Source organism: Oryzias latipes, chromosome 1 (genome assembly GCF_053564925.1).
Source record: "Oryzias latipes strain Hd-rR chromosome 1, Olatipes_Hd-rR_3.1".
NCBI lineage: Eukaryota > Metazoa > Chordata > Actinopteri > Beloniformes > Adrianichthyidae > Oryzias > Oryzias latipes.
In genome coordinates, this window is record NC_136237.1 from 40,123,795 (window position 1) to 40,145,887 (window position 22,093).

General features: G+C 39.5%; 1 protein-coding gene across 4 annotated transcripts in view; it reads right to left on the minus strand.

The window, feature by feature from the left end:
- kcnh1b (potassium voltage-gated channel, subfamily H (eag-related), member 1b) overlaps positions 1-22,093 on the minus strand; it is a 78,799-nt gene that overhangs the window by 39,967 nt on the left and 16,739 nt on the right. For all 4 annotated transcript variants that reach the window (XM_078947686.1, XM_078947689.1, XM_023954290.2 and 1 more), the window contains exons 6-8: positions 19,913-20,305; positions 15,236-15,659; positions 109-308 (exon numbers count right to left, since the gene is read on the minus strand). In XM_078947686.1, coding sequence (XP_078803812.1) covers positions 109-308; positions 15,236-15,659; positions 19,913-20,305 — 1,017 coding nt within the window. The remainder of the gene's footprint in view (positions 1-108; positions 309-15,235; positions 15,660-19,912; positions 20,306-22,093) is intronic.

Sequence of the window (22,093 nt, forward strand, 5' to 3'; positions counted from 1 at the left end):
TTTCATTTCTAGGCTCAGGAGGAAAACAAAGTTAATCAAGAAGCTCTCAAGGATCATCCATGAGCAGTCACACAAAGAGTTTCAAACACTTTCCCTCCACACACAAACCTTGTCAGTGTCGATGCCTCTGGTCATGGACCAGGTGGATACGATGTAGTCCATCACTCGCTCACTGAGGCCTTTGGGAACCTGATAGAGTTTGAGGAAGTCTCTCACACTGTTGAGCATCTCGTGGTAGCGGTTGGTGTTGGCGTACATCTGCTGGAAGATGGTGGTGACGTTACCAAAGATAGTCGCATAAAGCAACGCTGCAAGCAAGACGAGAATGAACAGCGGTTTAGTTCATTTGTTGCATGTATTTCTGCCAATTTAATAAATTCGAAAGAAGACAGAGAAAGAAAATGGATTACAGCTTAAAAAAAAAATTAGCCAGGATTAGACAGATAGTTTTGCGGACATAAGATGATTTTTTTTGTTTTGCTGAATTTAGCCTTAAACAGATTTCACTTAGGCTTTAGACAGGATCACTTGAAATTTTAGTGGACCCAGACCAAAACTAAATCAGCTTTGAACTGTTTCAAACAAACGGGAGACTCCAAGATCTGATTCATGCCTTCATTTCAAGCTGGCTGGACTGCTGCTACAGCTTTCAGCCTACAGACAAAGACTCAAACGATCTAATCCAGTCACCAAACAGGTTCAGCTCTGGACACCTGAGACTGAGACCACGTTGCTGGACTGTTTCATGACAACAGACTGGGATGTGTTTAAAGCTGCAGCCACTCTGGAGGACTCTTCTGTCAGCATACAGGATTATGCTGGTTATGTGACCGGGTACATCAGCACTTGTGTGGATGGAGAACATCATGCCCACCATCCAAGTCAGGAAGTTTCCTAACCAGAAGCCCTGGATAAACGGCCACGTACTTCACATGCTGCGTGCTCACTCCACTGCATTTACATCTGGCAATGAGTCCGAGTACAAAGCTGCGAAGTACGGCCTGCAGAGAGTGGTGAACACTGCGTCAGAGATCACCAGGACTCCTTTGTTCTCACTGGAGAGCATCTACAAACGTAAGATCCGCAGGAGAGCTACCTCCATCATCAAGGACCCCACCCACTCGCAACGAGGTCTGTTCACTCTCCTCCCCTCGGGACGGAGGTACAGGAGTGTGAAGTGCAGGACCACCAGACTCAGGAACTCTTGCTTTCCCTCAGCAATCAGACTCCGTAACAGCTGACAGGAGTCTGGAAGAATAAACTGCAGCTTGCACATCCTCATTGTTCGCTACTGTTTATCATCACCGTTTTTGCACATTTAGAATTTGCACGACATCTTGTGTGTTTTTTTGTGTGTGTATGTTTTGTGTGAATTTTCAATTTCCTGTATACTTTTTTGGCATTCGGGGCAGACAGCAAAGTAAGAATTTCATCGTGCAGGGAAACCTGTTTCTTCATATGAGAATAAACTTTTGAATCTTTGAATCTTGAATCTTGAAAAACCCACTTTCAATGCATTCTTGAACGCGCATCACATGCCCGGTCTGTACGTAGCTCTATCCAGCGTACAACAGCCTGATGAGCGCAAATTTTCACTACATGCATTTAGATTAAGTTTAGTCCTTTGTTAAAAGCACTGCACTCTTAATGTGCCTTGATTGCATTGTAGTTTCTTTTTTTTTTTCTGAATGCAGCAAAGCTTTCTAATGTCAGGTGCTGTGCAGATAAAACCCGCTTTGCCTCTATTTGAACATGAAATCTCTTGGAGGTCTTGAACCTTACACTTACGATGGACCCATTCCAACCTCTTAGCTGCCAAAAAAACCTACAGAAAGCAGACCCTCTAAAAGCAGGGCTTCCTCCTGCAATCAGTCTACAACGCCACACTTTTCCATGACGACACAATCTCCCGACAATTCAAAAGCATAGATTTTGACAGTTTCCACAAAATATTCAATCTGTAGTTATGTGGCAAAGGCCATTTCCATTTTTTGATATATTTTTAATTTTTTTTGTTTTGGTGCAGAACAAAGGTTAATCTCTGATGTTGCAGGGGGAGAAGAAAAGAAAACCAAATGAAAGAGGCTATTTTCTCATCCAGAGTCTTCAGATTTCATTGAAAGCAGATTGCGCTGGCAAAGGCTACGCTTTTATTTTTGTATGTTTTGAAAATATTGGGCATCAGTTTCATGTTACGATGACAAAAATATATTTTTTCCCAGGACACAAGTAAACAGTACACCAAGCCTTAGTCATAACTGCCCCTATGGGTGGATACAAGCTCTCGTGAACATTTCTTACACTTTGCTGGTGTGAGTTACATTCATTAGACACAACATATCCAACAAAACAGCAATATATATATATATATATATATATATATATATATATTATAGCTACAGTAACTGTTATTACTATAGCTCTTATTACAATTTTAAACCACCATTACTTTTGCATGCTAGCAAAATAATCTCTCAAATAATACTAGAATCTTTCTTTCACTTTTGGCAACCCTCTCAATCCAACTGGACTTGGGACCGGCACAGCAGCAGAGAAGGGAATAGGGAGCAGCCCGGAATCGAACCCAGGTTTCATAGACAGAAGGCGCTGCAAACCAGCACGAGCTAAACCAGCCGCCACTTGTATAATAGCTATTTTTAACAACAGTGTAATGCTTTATTCAGTAGATCATTTGAAAATTGTTTTTAGTTTTTCTAATTTGTTTTTTCGCTCTAAAAAAGCTTATTTTGCACTACACACAATCTGACTAAATTATTCCTAATTCAAGAACTTGACTGGAGTACAATAGATTAGATTATCTGTTAACCCTTGACTCCAAGAAAGTGTCATTTTTCACAGCCCTCAGCCACTTTTGTTCTCAGGAGTTTGATAGTAAGAGATCTCTGGTTGCAGGTTTAATGAATGTGCACGCCGTGTCCTTGTCAGTATTGACGGATTAACCGTTACTCCTCACAGCCCCAGCTCAGCGCATCAATACAGAATAGTGCAGTCCGTCACTGACAAGCCTCCACCTCCATCACAGCCTGGAAGCTCAACGGAGACGGGGACAATGAATCGATATCTGCCGCTCCATCAGCAGCAGAACACTGCTGTCATGTACTCTGAGCGCAGACACAGCAGCTCAGATTGTGGCGCTGATTGCAGATGTCACAGTCGTTACAAAAGACCAAGAGTGACCTTCAGAAAGGTATTGCACTCGCTCAGCACAGCAGTGGAGCCAAGCTGGTGCTGAACCAGCAGCAGCAGGACCAGAAGCACAGCCAAGTCTGAATCTCCACTGCTGAGAGGCGAGTGGCTTGCTTTGATCTTGTTCTTTTCATCAAAACAATAAAAACATTATTTTCGCGGTTTTTTTTCTCACTTTTCCCTGTTAGTTTTTACACCCTCAACATGATTTTTAGGCAAGTGATTTATTATTAAATGTTTTTTATCTTTTAAACCTGCTTTTTTTTAATTATTTCTAAATAATCCAGACATGTTTATTGTTTAAAAACACACTCCAAAGGAAATCATGATGTTTTTAATATGTTCTTGATTCATTTTTCTCATGATGGAGGACAAATATAAAGAAAATTCAGATTAAAAATTACATTTCTGAGTATTTCTTTATTCAAATAGTTGTGAATCTGAAGCAGATGAGAAAATGCAATAGAATAGATTAGAATGGAATTATCTTTATTTGTCATTGCACACTTGTACAATGACAGAATGACCGGCCGTCCCCCAACTCCCTCTGGATGAAGCCATCTGCTGTTTTTAAACGTGTAGTTGTAGAGTTTGATAAGTTAATTCTTCTCTAAGAGTTCTGGTACATCGCCTGTCCGTCCTGGGGGAGGATCCCTCCTTCAGGTGGACACCCCTGAGGTTTCTAAGGGCAGGGATGTCCAGTTTAGTTTAGTCTGTTTAGTTAATTCAGTTTAGAACTTTTCCTATTGAATTCTTTACATTCATCATCCTTATGATTTTATGTTTACTTAACAATTACCGGTACGAAGCCCATTGAGACGACTGTTGTTGTGATTTTGGGCTACACAAATAAAATTGTATGGAATTGAATTGAATGAAATTAAAAAGCTATCCCGTTTTCCAAGTGCAGAAGGCAACAACAGTAAAATATAAAATAAGTATAAAAACAAAAGGCTAGATCTTGAAAGCAGAATCAGGAGAATCTGTCAATCAAATGTTTAGAATATTCAATGCAAGACCACCTCTTTTTATAGGGGCATCTGATTGGTCAGTTTTTAAATTGATTAATGTGCAGAAAAAATATCACGAAAAAACAGAGGATTATGCAGAACATGTTGAAAAAGGTATAAGAGCAAGAATTGTTATCCTGAGCAATAAAATGACTAAGTAACAGCTGTTAATTTCTCTATAGAAGTCTTCCTGAGGCCGCGGGTACTTCCAGTTTGAAAGGGGTCACTCAGTCCAGTTTTCATATATAGTCAATGTATGCAACCCTTATTTCTTATTGTTTTGATAAATATTAAATGCAGATCCTGATGAACACTTTAGGTCCACTAAGGCATTTTGTTTTACAAGCTTTTGTTTCAGGAGCAAAATTGTCCATGTATTCCTAATTTTCCACATTTTCCTAATGTGAGCCCATCCCAATGTCACAACAAGTATTACAACACTTACACACACTACAGTATGCTAATAACCCAAACTCTCTTCCCGGGTCCCAGATGCTGGCTGTCATGGCAACAGATTCCTGTCAGCCCCCAGCCGCTCACAGCCACTTTGAGAGCCAAGAAGATGAGGCTGTGTGTGAGGAGGGCTTGGACCAAAACTCAGCCTCCTTTGAGTGTCCTCCTAAATCTAAATAGTAAGGAGAGGCTTTTATCAGGCCTGCACTGCAGCCCTTAAACTGTCTCAGAGAAGGTTTCTAATAGGAGCTCCGCAGGGATAAACTGTTGAGAGAAATCCCTGTCCGGTTTAGCTTCACTGAAACTAGGTCAGAAGTTTACTTTCAAAAGCCTCTCTGTGCCCCCCTGATCTACTTTGAAGGTACATTTAACCACAGAAGTTAGAAAATAACAGTGCATTTTTGAAATAAAAAATAACATTGATTTACATCTTTAAAAAAAAATTGAGGCATTAAAATAGAAATGTAAGCCTCCTTTTTGATTTCTGCGTCTCCTGAGAGGTTGGATGTCTGACTGTGATCCAAACCAACAGACTGCAGGTCATGATGGAACCCGATGTGACTGTGGATTCCGATCAAGGAGACACATTGTCAACATTAAGGCTCTTCATGCTTAGACTCTGTGAGGAAATGACTTTTTCTATACATGTGCTCTGAGCTCTGGAAGACTTCCACATACTGTCTGTCTCCCTTCACTGTCAGCAGTTATGTAACATGTGGATGGCACAGAAGAAAAGGTCGTGAAGACGTGACAGCCTATAGTACTCATTACATGAACAGATTTATATCAATTAGAATGTTTTATTAACATTACTAGACTACAACATCACAATTATGCAGAAAATAAAAGGGGAAAAAACTGAGAAACTAAAACCATAGAATTCATCCATCCATCTGCGGGACCAACTAAATCTCTGGAGTCAACCCAGCAATTGTTCGGCGAATGCGGGGTACACCTTGAACAAGTCTGCTGCAGTGTCACATGCACACCTATGGGCAATTTGGACTGTAAGAGGAACTGGAGTTCCCAAGAAAACCCACACGTGCACATGGAGAACATGCAGGTCTTCTTGCTGTGAGGCGAGAAAGCTAACCACTGTGCAGCTGTGCAGATGTAGCTATGAAATATACTATTCTTGTGAGAGAACACATAAAGAAACCAACACAAAACTACCGTAATTTACGGGTTATAGAGCGCACCTGATTAAAAGCCGCAACTACCCAATTTAATGAAGTTACGTGACCATTTACACACACAAGCCGCACCAGTATACAAGCCGCATGTTGTTACCGCCACTTTCGGCCGTCATTGTTTAGCCTGACCCGCAGACTGTACTTCTGGCTTCTGTCTCACTGAGGGAGGAGTTAACAGAGCGTCGACTCTTTCATTTGAACACATCCACATCTCCCAAACAGCATGCAGCTCACTTCTGTTCACAGGTTCCTCAGTCGGGAAATTTACCCCCGCGATTCAATCAATCAATTTATTATTTGTATAGAACTTATAAAAGCCAAGGCAACCAAAGTGCTTAACATAAAATCCAATAAAATCACAAACAATATGATGCAATAAAAAAAACAATAACAATAAAACAATAAAATCAATTGAACAATAAAAGCAACAAAACAATAAAAGAATAAAATTAATAAAATGAACAAGTCCCACTAGATACGCTCACTGGAGTTAAAAGCCTGAGTAAAAAGATGTGTTTTTAAAAGAGTCTTAAAATTACTGACAGTTCTAGCAAACCTCACAGAATAGGGAAGAGCATTCCAGAGTTCAGGACCTGCAACTGAAAAGGCTCTGTCTCCCCGAGTCACAAGCCGAGTCCTGGGAACCACTAAAAGCATTTGATCTTCAGATCTTAGGACTCGACATGGACGATAAACATGCAAAAACTCAGAAAGATACTGAGGTGCCAGACCATTCAGACATTTAAAAACCAAAAGTAGAATCTTAAAAGTAATTCTAAAAGACACAGGCAGCCAATGAAGTGAGCGTAATATCGGTGTTATGTGCTCACATCGTCTGGTCCCCGTTAACAGGCGGGCCGCTGAATTTTGAACCAGCTGGAGACGGCGGAGCAGAGACTGATCTATACCACTGTACAGAGAGTTACAGTAGTCCAGTCTGGAAAAGATCAAAGCATGCATCACTTGTTGCAAAGCGTGAGGAGGAAGATATGGCTTGACTTTGCTAATTAGCCTCAAGTGATAAAAACTAGACTGGACTACAAGACTGACCTGTTTGTCAAATTTAAAATGCCTGTCAAGGTTTACCCCAAGATTTCTAATGAACGGAGCATCTGAAGGGTCCAGGGGGCCAACAGCACTACAGCAGCCTGTCAGCAGGTCAGACTTTCCAAAAACGAACACCTCTGTCTTGTTTTTGTTGAGACAGAGGAAGTTCAGCTCCATCCAGGACTTGATGTCTGCTAAGCAGTTCTGCAATCTGTCGAGAGCCTCCGCTCCTCCAGATTTTAGGGGAAGATAGATAGATTCCCCACTTCCCATGAGTCTTAGGGGCTTAAGGCGGGGCTAACCCCCAGGTCGCCACACTGTGTTGTAGATTGAGGAAGTATAATATATGTGCTGAAACCGCGTGCCTGTTTAAGAAGGAGCAGGGATTGGCAGCGGAAGGAGGGGAGAACGAGAGAGCAGCTCTCCTCTCCGACAGCAATATGGTAGTAACAGGGCTGGTTAAAAAAAACATACCCGAAAAAAAGAGCAGCGGTGACTTAAAAGCGCACGCCAGAAGTTTCCTTCTACAACAGTGACACACTGTTGCTCCGGGGACGCCGCGGTCAGGGTAGTTTAAACATGCTTCCTGGAATACCCCCCAGGTCTACTGGATTTTGCCTCCTTCATCCATCAGTTCATTCCTTTTCATAAAAAATGCAACATTTAAAAAGACTCCATTAAACATTTTCAGAAAACCCCTCATTTTAAGGGGCTGTATCCAAATTTTTGTCATAAAAATATTATTCTTCATGTTTTTGGGGGCATTTTTCTGATATTATTTGCTGTAATTATTCAACTCTGATCAAGATGTGGTGTTTCAATCCTAGAAAAATAACTGTTTGTTTAAAATTACTAGAGAAGATGAAATATGAATTTATTGCAGTAGATTTGTTCAATCTAATTTCACTACGTTTTTGTAAAAAACGTTAGTAGTTATTGAAATTAATTAATTATTGTTGCCTTTTACTCTGTTGGTAAGAGTTAAAAGGCAACAAAACTAAAGAAAAGGTTTATTAAAATCCCCTTAAGATGGTCAACATCCAAAATAATTCGTACAAGTTGTTCAGACAGCTTGGAAATGGTATCCAAAACGACGTTATTTATGACAGTATGGCTCCCTGGAAGTACAAAAATAAGACATCCAAAAAGTACCGCTAATGCTTCAGAGAAGTATCACAATCTGTGATGTTGAGTCACTTTTGTTCAGGTTTGAATGATCAGTGCCGTTGCCTCCAGCTTCCCAGCTCGATCCGGCTCTCTCCTGTGCGACTGGATGTTTACAAACAACAGAAGAGAACAGGGAAGACTGAGACGCCAGCAGATATGGAGAGAATAACTCCACTGCATGACACGGGCTGTCAGGTTTCATCACATCACAAAGGAAAAAGGCCGTTACTTTGATGTCATGAATCTGGAAGTATCTAAAAGATTAATCACTGGCAATTAAAGAAATCTTAAAGAGAAGCCGTTACGGCTTTTTTTTTTTTTTTAAAGCAAGCTATCGACACAAAGATTTACACAGAAGCAGCCGTAGTGAGATTTCCACTAAAGATTTGAATTTAGGGTAAAATAACAGGTTAGTAACCTGACTGGAGGTACAAGCAATGACATTGACTAATAAACAGAAAAATAGTTAAAAGATTACGTTTTTCTTTAAAAAAATGATTGGGGCTCTGACCATAATTACGACGGAGTATTAGGGCCACCAAAAAAAAAAAAAAAAAAAAAAAAAAAAAAGCCACCAAAAAAAAAAAAAGTAAAATTACGAGTTTTTATCTCGTAAATTTAGGAGATAAAAACTCGTAAATTTATGAGAAAAAACTCGTAATTTCACAAGATTTTAAGTCTCTGCATACTCACTTCCACTTAATATCGTAAATTTACGAGTGTTTTTCTCATAAATTTACGATATTAAGTGGAAGTGAGTATGCAGAGCAGCAGGTGAACGCCGTGCAGCAACAGAGCAGACCGACTAAACTTTGTTGAACAGGTGAGCTGAATGAGCTTGAACGTTCCAAATATCTGGAACCTCATTTGTTTGATTTACAATTTATTAAAGTTTTATTTATTGATGGTTGGTTTGCAGGATCCCTGCAGCCCGATGAAGCCATCGGTGTCCCTGCAGCTTTCCACTTCAATCCTTTCTTCCTCCACCCAAAACAAGATCTCTACGTTTGTGTGACGCTTCCGACTGAGGAGGAGGATCACTTTTTTTGGCATTTTCAACGTTTTAATGCTAATATAATATATATAGACTATATAATATATATAGACTATTTTCATTCATCTTTGTTGTTTAATGATATAACGGGACGTTTACTTCCGCATTGGTGTTCGGATCTGATGACAGGTTCATGACGTAAGGTGACAGATGAACTTCAGGGTTTGTGAATGAAAAGGAGAATAAAAGCTGCAACGATCCTCTGCACCCAAACGGGTCTCTGAGCTCCTCATTTTACATTTGAAACTCCGCTTTACTGACACTGAACCCCGGAAAACCGGCTCCACTGACAATAATCTGATTTTGAGTCGCCAAAAGTTCAGAATCTCTTTGTTTTAAACCGATAATAAACCTGGAAATAAAGCTTCACAAAAGGCTCCACATCTTTCATCTTCAAGCGATGCTCCGATAAACGGACAACTTCGGTGTTTTCTCCTTGTTAATCTATGACTTTTTTCTCGTAAATTTACGAGAAAAAAACTCGTAAATTTACGAGTTTTTTTCGTAATTTTACTTTTTTTTTTTTTTTTGGTGGCCCTAATACTCCGTCCGACGGAGTATTAGGGCCACCAAAAAAAAAAAAAAAATTAGAGCCACCAAAAAAAAAAAAAAGTAAAATTACGAGATTTTATCTCGTAAATTTAGGAGATAAAAACTCGTAAATTTAGGAGATAAAAACTCGTAAATTTAGGAGAAAAAAAGTCGTAATTTTAGGAGATTACAGTGGAAGTTAGCATGCAGAGCAGCAGGTGAACGCCGTGCAGCAGCAGAGCAGACCGACTAAACTTTGTTGAACAGGTGAGCTGAATGTTTATTGATAACGTTCCAAATGTCTGGAAGGTCATTTGTTTGATTTACGATTCATTAAAGTTTTATTTATTGATGGTTGGTTTGCAGGATCTCTGCAGCCCGATGAAGCCGTCGTCGGTGTCCCTGCAGCTGTTCGCTTGAATCCTTTCTTCCTCCACCAAAGACAAGACTCTACGTCTGTGTGACGCTTCCGTCACACAAAAGGAGGAGCACTTTTTTTTTGGCATTTTCAACGTTCCAAAGCTAATATAAAACACTATTTTCATTCCTCTTTATTGTTTTATGCTGAAACGGGACATTTCATCTGCAGGAGGGGGCGTTTGTAACACTGTTTACTTCCGCATTGGTGTTCGGATGACAGGTTCATGACGTAATGAGACAAATGAACTTCAGGATATGTGAATGAAAAGGAGAATAAAGGCTGCAGCGATTGTCTACACCCAAACGTGTCTCTGAGCTCCTTATTTTACATATTAAACTCCGCTTTACTGACACTGAACCCCGGAAAGACTGCTACACGGAAAATAATCTGATTTTGAGTCGCCAAAAGGTTCAGAATCTCTCTGTTTTAAACCTATAATAATCCGGAAATGAAGCTTCACAAAAGGCTCCACATACTTCATCTTCAAGCTAGGCTCCGATAAACGGACAACTTCGGTGTTTTTTCCTTAATCTACGACTTTTTTCTTGTAAATTTATGAGATAAAAAGTCGTAAATTTATGAGATAAAAAGTCGTAAATTGACGAGTTTTTATCTCCTAAATTTACGAGATAAAATCTCGTAATTTTACTTTTTTTTTTTTTTGGTGGCTCTAATTTTTTTTTTTTTGGTGGCCCTAATACTCCGTCGTACCGTCGTACATAATAGACCTCTTATAAAAAAATAAAAATGTCTCATCATGTGGGGTCAAAATCATTTTCATGAAGAACCAAAAAAAAAAAAAAAAAAAAAAAAAAAAAGATGTATTTACATCCAAATCCTCAGTCTGGTTTTGTGATCTAAGACTCTAAAATACTGGAAAGTCTTGTAAATGTCCACAACATTATTTGGTTCACGACAACCAGCCTAGACCGATATACAGTAATTTCCGGACTATAACCCGCTACTTTTTTCCTGCGCTTACAGTCGTGCGGCTTATTCAGTGACGCGGTTATAATTGGCGGCCGCCATGTACGCATTTTCGGACACAGTGAATGGTTTGTATTCTCCATCTAACACCAAGCACAAGTCATTTGTTTTTCAACGCACCTCTAAGCAGCCAAACAGCATGGACTTGACTTCAGGTCTTAGACACTTCAGTCATGGTTCAACAAAACGAAACACGCATGCCCGGCCGCATCCCAGAATCCTTTGGTGCCATTAGACCCAACGTGCACGTGATCGCCACTACAATATCATGAAGCTTTCAAGTTAAAAGCAATCGTTAAAAACAGCGTGAAAAAATCCACCATCACCATCGGGTTTGGAAAAGCCGGTCAGCTGCGTGACGGAGAGAACAGCGCATGCTCAGGAGTGAATTTACCTCTGAGTCATAGTGACTCAGCTGGCTGCACGTAAATATGTGAGAATAACATCAGCCTTTATTTTGTCGGGACACGACTGGAAACACAAATTGACGTGGTCGTGTTAACGGTTTCTAAGGACTGAGCGGAGTTTTGCATTGAAACGCTCACAGCCTCCGTGTGAGCTGGAGACTGCGTGTCGTGTGAGCTGCGGGGCCGATGGCAGTCTGAAGGCTCCCACACGTAACAACGCATCCGCCCCTCATACACAAAACGTACAGTATTAAGTCCGATTGCTCTGCACAGACACGATTTGCTCCGTTCACCGGTGCAATGGGGACGAAGCGCTCCTCCTTGAAGCCGCCCTGGCCAGAGCTGTCGGAGTAGATAGGAAGGGGAGACAAGGAGTGCGCGGGAGCCATGAGGCGTCGAGCCATTCTGCAGGCTGCAGCCAGGGCTTACTCGAGGCGTCCGCGGAGCAAGTGTTTGTTGTGGAAGGAAACTTCTGACCCATGCGCCGCGAGGAGGCGCGCGTATCGCGCTGAGGCGCGTATCGCGCTGAGGCGCGCGCTTTTCAGTCGTCGCTGCTTTATTTTACTAGTATATTTTTTAACCAGCCCTGTTACTCCCATAACGCTGCCGCGACACAAGCGGAAGGAGAGCTTTACCCGTTCACCCCTCCATGCACTGCTGATACTTGCTCATTCTTAAACATGTACAACAGTATGGCGAGCCGGGCATTGGCCCCGCCTTTAGCCCCTAAGACTCATGGGAAATGGGGGATCGCGGATGTAAATTTCCTCATCATAACTGAGGGATGTAATGTTGATTATATGGTTACTGTTTGTAATTTTATGTATGATACCTAGATTGTCAATAAGTTAAAAATAAATAAATAAAAATAAAAAATAAAAAAAACATAACTGAGGAACTTGTGAACAGAATAGAGGTGCATGCTGTTTGGCAGATGTAGATAAACACAAATTCATGAGCCTGAGGCATAGCTGACTCCACCCACTGTGAGCTAATGAATCACACTTACTCTGGGAGTCAAGACGTGATTTGTCAGGATGACAATATTGCCTGATACATGCGGCTTGTACTCCGGCGCGGCTTGTGTATGTATAAAAAGTAGATAAACATGTGAGAATGGGTGGGTGCGGCTATTCTGGAATTTACGGTACTTTATTTTGTATTAGACATATAACAATTTCTGGCCCCGTTGGACATTTCTACCTGTCCCTAAATATAAATGGAGATTTTCATTCCCCTATGAAAGCCGAAAACGGCCTGCAGTACTGGTTTTGCTTTGTTTTTTTTTACCGTTTCCTTGTGATAACGGATATAAAGGGAGAGGCTGTTGCATGAGACGGAATTAAGGCGTCTGAGAAGCGTAGATTCACTAAAACATCAAATAAATATATTCTTCCTTATCTCATTATCACGAGAAAACAGCCCCAAAAAAAGTCAGGGAGGCCGTTTTCAGCTTCCGTACTCTGCTGTCGCCTTTTGCTTATTTTTGTAACGGTTGCTATAAAAATGCATTTAAGACTATCTGTTGTCCACTGGTGTTTCTATTTGAACTTTTGACATGAAATGACATCAATTTTTAGTATTAGTTTTGTCATATTTTTTGGTTATTTTAAAAGCAAAGTAGTTTCCTTTAGCCATTTTCAGTTTTCACATGTCACTCTGTAAGTGATTTTAAGGTGTGTTGCTAACCAACCACTTAAAAAAAGATGGTTATTCTAACTGTTCCTAACTTTCAGTTGTGTGGTTGTTAATCACTAATGTTTGTGGCTCTTTAACAATACAAGAAAATACTGTGGTTTTAGTAAATCAAGGCTTTAACCTTTTTACTGGCTCAAACTTTATTAGTCTCCACTATTACAGTGTTTTCCAAACGCTTAAACACTGCATCCCATTCTCCAAACCAGCGAACTATTGCTTTAACTCTTTTATCAAAGGTATCTCTCTCTGGTCTAAACCTAGAGCACAAATTTATTAAAGCGCAATTAACACACAATTTGCAAACCACCCCACGCATACTCACTTTTAAAACACATTCACGACACACAAGAAAAAAGTTGACATAAAGAGGCAACAATCAAACTCTGCTTCAACACAGGAGCCAACATCATTACACAACTGATCAAAGCTGAACGCACTTGTTGCAAATCAACTGCAGTAAATATAGGGACAGTTCTGGCTTTACCATTCTTTATAAACCACTTTGGGTACAGTGTCAAGTGTTTTGTGGGGTAGTGTATTGTGGTTGCTGTATGTTTGTTAGTTTTGAGAACAGAGCCTGAGTATTTTGTACGTTTGTACGTTTTGTACCTCAACTATTTTGTATGTTTAGTCAATGTTTTGAGAATCGTGTTTGGTGAAACCGGTCTAATTTTTCAGAAAATAGCAATTAAGGAAAACTGCAATACACTTAATACAGTATTTTCCGGACTATAAGTCGGCCTTTTTTTCATAGTTTGGCAAAGGGTGCGACTTATACTCCGCAGCGACTTATATTAGAAATAAATTGAAATAAATACATTGTTAACCCTCCTGTTATGTTCATTTGTGAGGAACAGAGATGATGTTCCTGGGTCAATTTGATGTATGAGGTATGTTAAGTGTTAAGAGTATGTTAAGTGACTCAGAGAATCAGCAAACTTTTTTTTACAGTAAGATCTTGAAGGCTAACAACATAATATTCTATTTTCCAATGATTTCATAGATTCAGAAATGCAATCAAAATGACAACTGTTTCTACAAATACAGGATGAAAACAGAGTATTAGTTGGCCAATGATGCTTCATGAAAGGAATAAATAAATAAGTATGAGAAAGAATTACTGTGAAATTATGAGATAAACAGTCTGCTATGATTGTGTCATATGAGGTTGTGGAACTTATTAGTTCTTGGTCTCAGATTTTGTCAAATAAATTTCCCGTCAAAATGCGACTTATCTGTGTTTTTTTCTACTTTATAATGCATTTTTGGGCTGGTGCGACTTATACTCCAGAGCGATTTATAGTCCGGAAAATACGGTATCTGCACTGCAAGTACAGCTCACCCATTAATAACGGAGATGTCGCTGGCGACATCAAAACAACACACGCTCTTTGAAATGTTCAACCAATCATCGTGAAACAGCTGATTCTGATGCAGAGAAAAGCAGCTTTTCATATCAGCTTTGTAGCGTTGGGCAACACATTGCTAATGTAAAGTGTTTCATAAAGGCGCAAAGCTGCTTTTTCTCCACTTCCGAATCCGCTGGAATTACGTTAATTGCGAAAACAGTCGATTGTTGACTGTCTGACAATAAAGAATATCAACACTGGAGCTACAGCTCTCGTGTTGAAAAGTTAAATTATCAAACCCTAACACAGTATAATCTTGAGAAATTTTTTAGATTACATTTAAAAAAAAGAAAAACTTAAAAAGGTAGAAAAATCGTTGGGTCCGGGGAATTTGCGGTGTTTTGTTTCTTTTAGAAGTTTAAAAGAAAAGCAGACATCCTCTGTTGAATCATTTCAACTGGTGTGCTGAAATGAAAAAAGAAATAAAATGCAACTCCAGCCTGAGACAAACTATTACCAATACAATGTTTGCAAATATTTAGGTAACAGTTGTACAATAAATATCACAGCATGTAGTACTATGTATGTCTATGTGTGACAGATACAATTTATTTTAAATTCCTAAAGATTTTCACAAATGCTTCAAATTTTACTTTTAGCCAACTTAATGAAGATTTCAAGTAAAAATAAAGAAGAAGAAAGCTGACTTACATCCGATCATCATCATGGCCACAGCAAAGATCTTCTCCCCATCAGTGTTTGGTGCAATGTTCCCGAAGCCAATGCTGGTCAGACTGGTCATGGTAAAGTACAGCGAGGTGATATAGACTGAGTCTTTACTGGGTCCGCCCTCCCAGCGTCCGGAGGAGTTGAGTCTGTACGGTCTCCCCACCGTCTCCCCCAGCAGGTACAACCAGCTGTCCATCCTCACACTGTTGGTCTCCTCATCGATCACTTCGTAGTCTCCGATGCTGTACCAGATACACGCCAGCCAGTGGGCTGCCAGGCCAAACACGCAGACCAGCAGAACCAGTACGGCGGCACCGTACTCTATGTAGTGGTCAAGCTTCCGAGCAACACGGCCTAAACGCAGCAGTCGGACCACTTTGAGTGAACTGAAGAGGCTGCTGATTCCCTGAGGAGGTAAAAGGGAGAGTATTTTAGGAATTTAGTGTCCCTTATTTTTGTTTAATATGTAAGTTTTAATCATGTTTTTAACTAAAACAGTAAAGATATATGATTTACACTTTCACTAATACGTTTAAATAAAAGTACTATTAAAGAATCTCCAGCTGCTTTATTTGAAAGACAATTTGGGGCCTTAAAAGATTTATCTAAAAATGTGTAGTGTAGATCCACATGGTAGACTTAAAGCTGTTTTTAAAAAAAAAGAAATAACCTGCCAGAAACCGAGGCATGTTAAGTGACAGTCTGGCAAGAACAAACGACTCTGCTGGGCTCCACATTAAGGTTATTCAAATCTGCATGGATACACTTGGAATGAAAGATGTATAAACGGGTCTGAAACATGAAGGGAGTTTATGAAACATTTATCCACAAGCTGCCTGTTAGAGAAGGCATCTTGGCTAATGCACCCCCCTTCAGAGCCTCTTCTTGTCTAACTCGACATTTATCTCAGAAGCTCTTCAGGTCAACAACAGCTGCTTCGTTGATTAAAACACTCGGAAAACCCAACTGTAGGTTACAACTGGCAAGTACAAGGAGCAGGACGGATTCTAACAAATCCAGAAAGTTCAAGGGTTTGATAACAAAACGAGCAGCGTAAGTCAGAAAGAAATGGACAAACAAAGAACAGATTCTTAGAATAATACTTGGAAGAATTCTAGAATGTGCAGAAGACACTCCCATGAGAAGAACAGGGCAGAACCCTCCTTAAAAAAACAAATCCTAATCAGATAATTCCAGGTAACTGTGAACATCTTCAAGAGAACCCGGGGAGGGGGCATTAAGGAGAAGTCAAATCCAACCTGCACAGAGCAAATCGAAAGTGAACATGGAAACAAAAACAAAAGGGGCAAACCAAAACACCGTACTCCTTAATGCCTTAGTCACAACTGCCCTGATAGGGTGGATACAGGCGTTTTTCTTCCTGGCATGGCACTAAGTCCAAGTAACAGTAAAGTAGTGAGTTCAATCCCCCTAAGTCCTGCAGGCTGAGCATGAGCCTGTTAGTGCTGTTCACCTGATCAATGCGTGCAGCCTGACTGTTAGAAATGAGGAAATGGAACAATCGTAGTTTGCGTGGACGAGCACTTCCATATTACATGCGTACCCCGTATGTGCGATACTTGCACAGTCAGTAAGGAGGCAGTACGCGCACCTTACCAACAACTGGAGTGTGGCACTGTACCACGGCATCACCTGTGCGTCATAAGTGGACACAACAATGGTACATTCCATTTTTATGACATTCCCTGAGGTGGCTGTACGAGCCTCATGTGACTATAAGGCCTTATTCATGTTTCAAATGTTTGAAACTACAGATATTGTAAGCAGTTTCAAATTTCTGATCAACAAACAGACAGATTTTGAATTGAAATGGTTAAAACACATGAGAACTGTTTTGTGCGTCTTCCTAGTTTTGCACATTTAAAACTAACAGAAAGTGAAAAAATATATATTTCAGTTTTGTAGTTTACCATCTAAGTCAAATTGCTCTGATAAGGGGGTGAAATCACACAAACGGCAATCTAAAAAAGGTTCAGAAATCTCTAATAGAAAACAGAAGTGTTTCTTCCTTTTATGCAAAGAAAATGTCATGTGATTTCAGTCCCTGAAGCTTTTCCTTCATGCAGCCAAATGCTGTCAGATGAAGCGGTGTCTTGGCAGACCTGCTGTTCAGAGCAGTTTTTAGCAGCTTACGTTAAAACATTTTCTAAAAGAGGATCTTTTCTCTCATACATTCTGAATAAATCATTGAAATGGCAAGGCAGGTTGTCAGAGCATTACTGCATTCAAGCAGAAAAGTATGTGTTTATTTATTTGCAAGTTGATAGTTTTTTTAGTGACCTTTCTCTTTGTCTATGGGAAGTAATTACATGCTGTTAAGGCAGGAAATAAAAGTAAAATAGTCCACTCCATCACCCTGATTAGACTCACAGCATCTACACCCTGCAGTCACGGCTATCTTCTTTCATTTCACACCTCAGCAAGATGGACTGTGATTGCTGCTGGTAACATGACTGCACACAACCGGACACGCCACGGTTTCTAACGTGCAGCACTGAGGTCCCCTGTTTTAAAAAACACATGAGGGGGGGGAAAAAAGGACCTTTTCTTTCACGCAGGGACTTGAACCGCAGAGCAAAGATTTCAAATGTCTCTAAATAGAATCATTCATCAAAGTCAAACATATAATAAAAATTAAAATCAAAACATTTTGAAATCTCCAACGTACAGTTGTGTCCATCTCTGTACATGAAACAACATATACAGAGATTTTTGTAAGTTTGCAAATGGTTTATTGTATTTGTTTTGTTTTTGCCAACATATGGCATCAAATCACCAATAAAAACCTCCTATATGATATATTATTTTCTTCAAACATACGTTTGCATACTACAAAAACAATAATTTCAGATTGCAAACTTTTATTCTATGATTCTTGTATTTTATGTTATGAACAATAGTAATAAAGAAAAATAGAAGTTTTACTTCACTGAAGATGTTTTAACAGCCTTTTGTGCAGACAGAAGTCGTGTGTTGTACTAGCCACACAGCATGACTGCTTCACTGCACTAAACAGCTGCACAGAGCCAGGATTACAATTCACTCTGAGTGATCCAATCGGGAGCAGACAGAATCAATGCAGATATGAAAACACTCAGGACACATTAGATGCATTTTAACCAGCAGCTTTCAGCACAGGCATATCTTTGTTTCTTTTATTTTCAATTCAAAAGTTAAAGTTAATTTCCGATTGACATTAACTCTGTGTTTGGTTTACTTTAAGCATCCTCTGGGCTTCTGTCATTTCCTATTTTATTCTTACGGGGTTTGTACTTTTTTTTGCCATCTTTATAGAATTTCTGGTTGCTTTTGATGTAAACAACTTGAATACATATTGTTATTGTCAGATAACTGCAAAAAAACCATAATTATTGGAATTGGCAGCTATGAATATTACTGCCGATAAGTCCCACCAGTAAATTTCAACTTTACAGCCGAGATGATGAACACATTATTATAGCTATAAAGTCTTCAATAACACGGCCAAGTTGACAAACTGTCTTTTTTTGTTTTTACTTTAAATTATTACATCCTTCACTATCACTGCCTTTTACGCTCCACAGGAAGCCGACCTTTATTGCCAGGATTCACCATCAGTTCCTGGAGTTATGGAAAGTTCTGCCTGCCTGACAATAATTGCTTGTCTGCAGAGCGTGCACAGCTTTAGAAAACCCTGTTTTCTAAAGGAGTTACTGAAGCAACATCACCTGGAAAAAATGTGTCTTTAAGGGATCAGAAAGTAAAAAGGTTAATGGGGAAAATGTCTTTAGTTAATTTCCATCAAAAGCTTTCTGTTAATAAACTGAGAAGTGAATGTTGTGTCCTCATATTTTAGTCTCTGCACCACTTATAGGTGAAATATTTGAATAAACAAACTGATAGTCAAAAATAAAAGAGACTGATCTGCTTTAAATCATACAGGTGTTCTTATGAACTCTCTTGACAAACATTAAATAAACCCAATATAATTTCACTGTACATTAATTTACTGTAGAAAACATTCAGTAAACTGTTTTAACCATGACCATTATTTTTAGAAAATCTGAAGTATTTTGACAAAGATTGTGACCCTAAATGCACATTTTAGTAACAATATTTATCGTATTTGCTGAGAAGAAGTGAGAAGTCACATGTGTAACAAACGTCACTTCAGGCAACGTTGACGTATCCACCATCAAAGTTTTATTATTCAAATTGTGCCGCTGTCAGCAGTCACATTTCAGCCCTTGTAGCACTCAAGCTGACCTGACTTTAGTGAAAACTTAGTGGATCTATAATTATGCTTTAATTTAAAAAAATAGAACACATTTTCCAACAACAAGCTTAAAATAATTCAAATGCTGCAACTCTTTTTTGGGTATATATTTTATAGAAAAAATTCTGTTTTTAAAAAAAAATAAAAACAAACCAAGTTTGAAATAAAAGGGGCAAAGTTCCAGCTATATATCTAGATGATGAATCAGGCCAAACAAACCAACTTTTTCCAGTTGATTCTGCAAAAATGACCCAACGGGTGTGCAAACAACAAATATTTAGCATCTATGCTAAACTCTGCACTCTTGCATCTTTTAAAACAAATCAAAGCCTTTGTTTCCAGCGGCTGCATTTTTGTGACAACTAAAACCAAAGCTCACTCACCTCGTCGACGTTCTCAAAGGCATTAATGACGTCGTAAGGCAGACAGGACAGCAGGTCAATGACGAACCAGGTCTTCACGTAGTTCATGCGGATGAGCTTTGGATCTGAGATGACTTCCCCGGCTGGACCAACAAAGGTGGTGTGGAAGTTGAGAACGATGTCCACAAGGAAAATGACATCCACAATGCTGTCCACCACCAGCCAGGTGACATTGTTCTGCTTTGTTTTGAATGAGACATTGTAGGGCACCATGATGGCGGTGTAGAAGGTGAGGATGAGGATGACCCAATCCCAGGTGGTTTTGAAGAGGCAATAGTGCAGGATGATGTGCGGTGGTGTCTTTGGAGTTTCCTGCTTGTATTGAGGCAAAATGTCTGAACCAAGCTGGAGAACCTAAAAAACACAGAACATACTCTTGAGTTAATAACAAGAATGGATTAGATTTATCTGCGCTTTTCCAGATGCTCAAGTGTCCATTATTCATTCACTCCTCATTCATACTTGGTGATGGTAAGCTACTGTTGTAGCCACAAGGAACCACAAGGAGGGTGAAGTGTCTTACCCCAGGAAACAACGACAGTTGGCTGGGGGGAGTGGGGATCAAACTGCCGACCCTTCGATCATTGGACAACCTGCTCAACCGCCTATGCCACTGCCGCCCAAAGCTTGGCTTTTACAAAAATGTAATTTCCGGTATGTTTTTTTTTATCCAATCATCCTTAAAATGAAATGGTTCAATACATTAGATGTATCAGCAAGTAATAGCAGAATTATGATTTAATTAAATGCGGTTTCTTAAACGTTAGATCCATTTCCTCTAAGTCCCTCTTAGTAAATGAGTTAATTCATGATAACAATCTCAGTCTACTAGCCTTAACAGAAACTTGGCTCCAACAAGGATGACTATGTTAGACTGATTGAAGCTATCGACTACTGTTTTAGATTCTGATCAAATTATAATATTGGGGATTGTAAGATTCATGTTGATGACCCCAGTGACAGTCTAGGAAATGCTTTTGCAGCTTTATTAGATGATGTTGGTTTCACCCAAAATGTAAATGAACCCATTCACTGTCACAGGCACACTCTGGACCTTGTTTTAACCTATGGTATAGAGATCAGCCAGCTGAGTGTCCTTCCTCATAACCCCATCATTTCTGATCACTTTCTGATTACCTTCCAGTTTACATTAGAACATGCTACTGCTCCAGTGAATAAAAAAGAGCTTAGAATAACCTTATCTACTGTTCTGTGTCTGAGTTTGAACTCACAGTTCAACCAAAACTTAGTAACATGCTGAGCAAATAGACCAGCCCCCATACCATCAGTCCTAGTATAAACGACCAGTTTGTTACTGATGCCTTACAAGCCCTCAGGAGTACACTCCATGTTGTTGCCCCCCTGAAAGCTAAGTTTGTTAGACAAAACCGAGTAGCACCGTGGTTTAACGCTGAAACATGTTCTCTTGAACAAGTAACCCGTAAGTTAGAAAGAAAGTGGTTCCACTACAGAGGAGCGGTTTTTCCTTACCGAGAAGGAGGGTCTAAGGACAGGGATGCCCAGTTTAGTTTAGTCTGTTTAGTTTAGTTGAGCCATTACCGATTAAATTGAATGAATTTATGTTCTTTATGATTTCATCTTTACTATACAATTGATGGTGTGAAGCCCATTGAATTTGGAGTCCTATACTGTTCATATTTAAATAAATAAATATGACCTCATGCAAATGCACAATCAACCAATAAATCTCTCATAAATATATAAAAAGATCATGAAATGGTGAAAAAGCTGCACACAGATTTTAAATTAGCTATTACATTATTCAATATATTTCATTTTGCGTTAAAAACCTGTTCATTATTTTAAACAGCATTTTAAAATATTCATTTTTAATCATGTGGAATATTATTATAATTCTACTTCTTTTTTCAGAACCTCCGATTTCAAAATCAATATTTTCCTAAGTAGCTTTGTTTTTATTTCATGTTGCTGTTTTTCACAATGGCTTAATTATTTCATGAAGAGCTTTTTCAGGAGAATGAGTCTATCTGTCAATCAGTGAATGTGGGCCGGATCTAAACGCTCATTTGCTGATCCATGGAAATCGACTCATATTCCTCGATACCCGCTCTGCGGTGTGCCAGTCAGATAGATGGCATATTTATGAACAAGCCTGCTCGG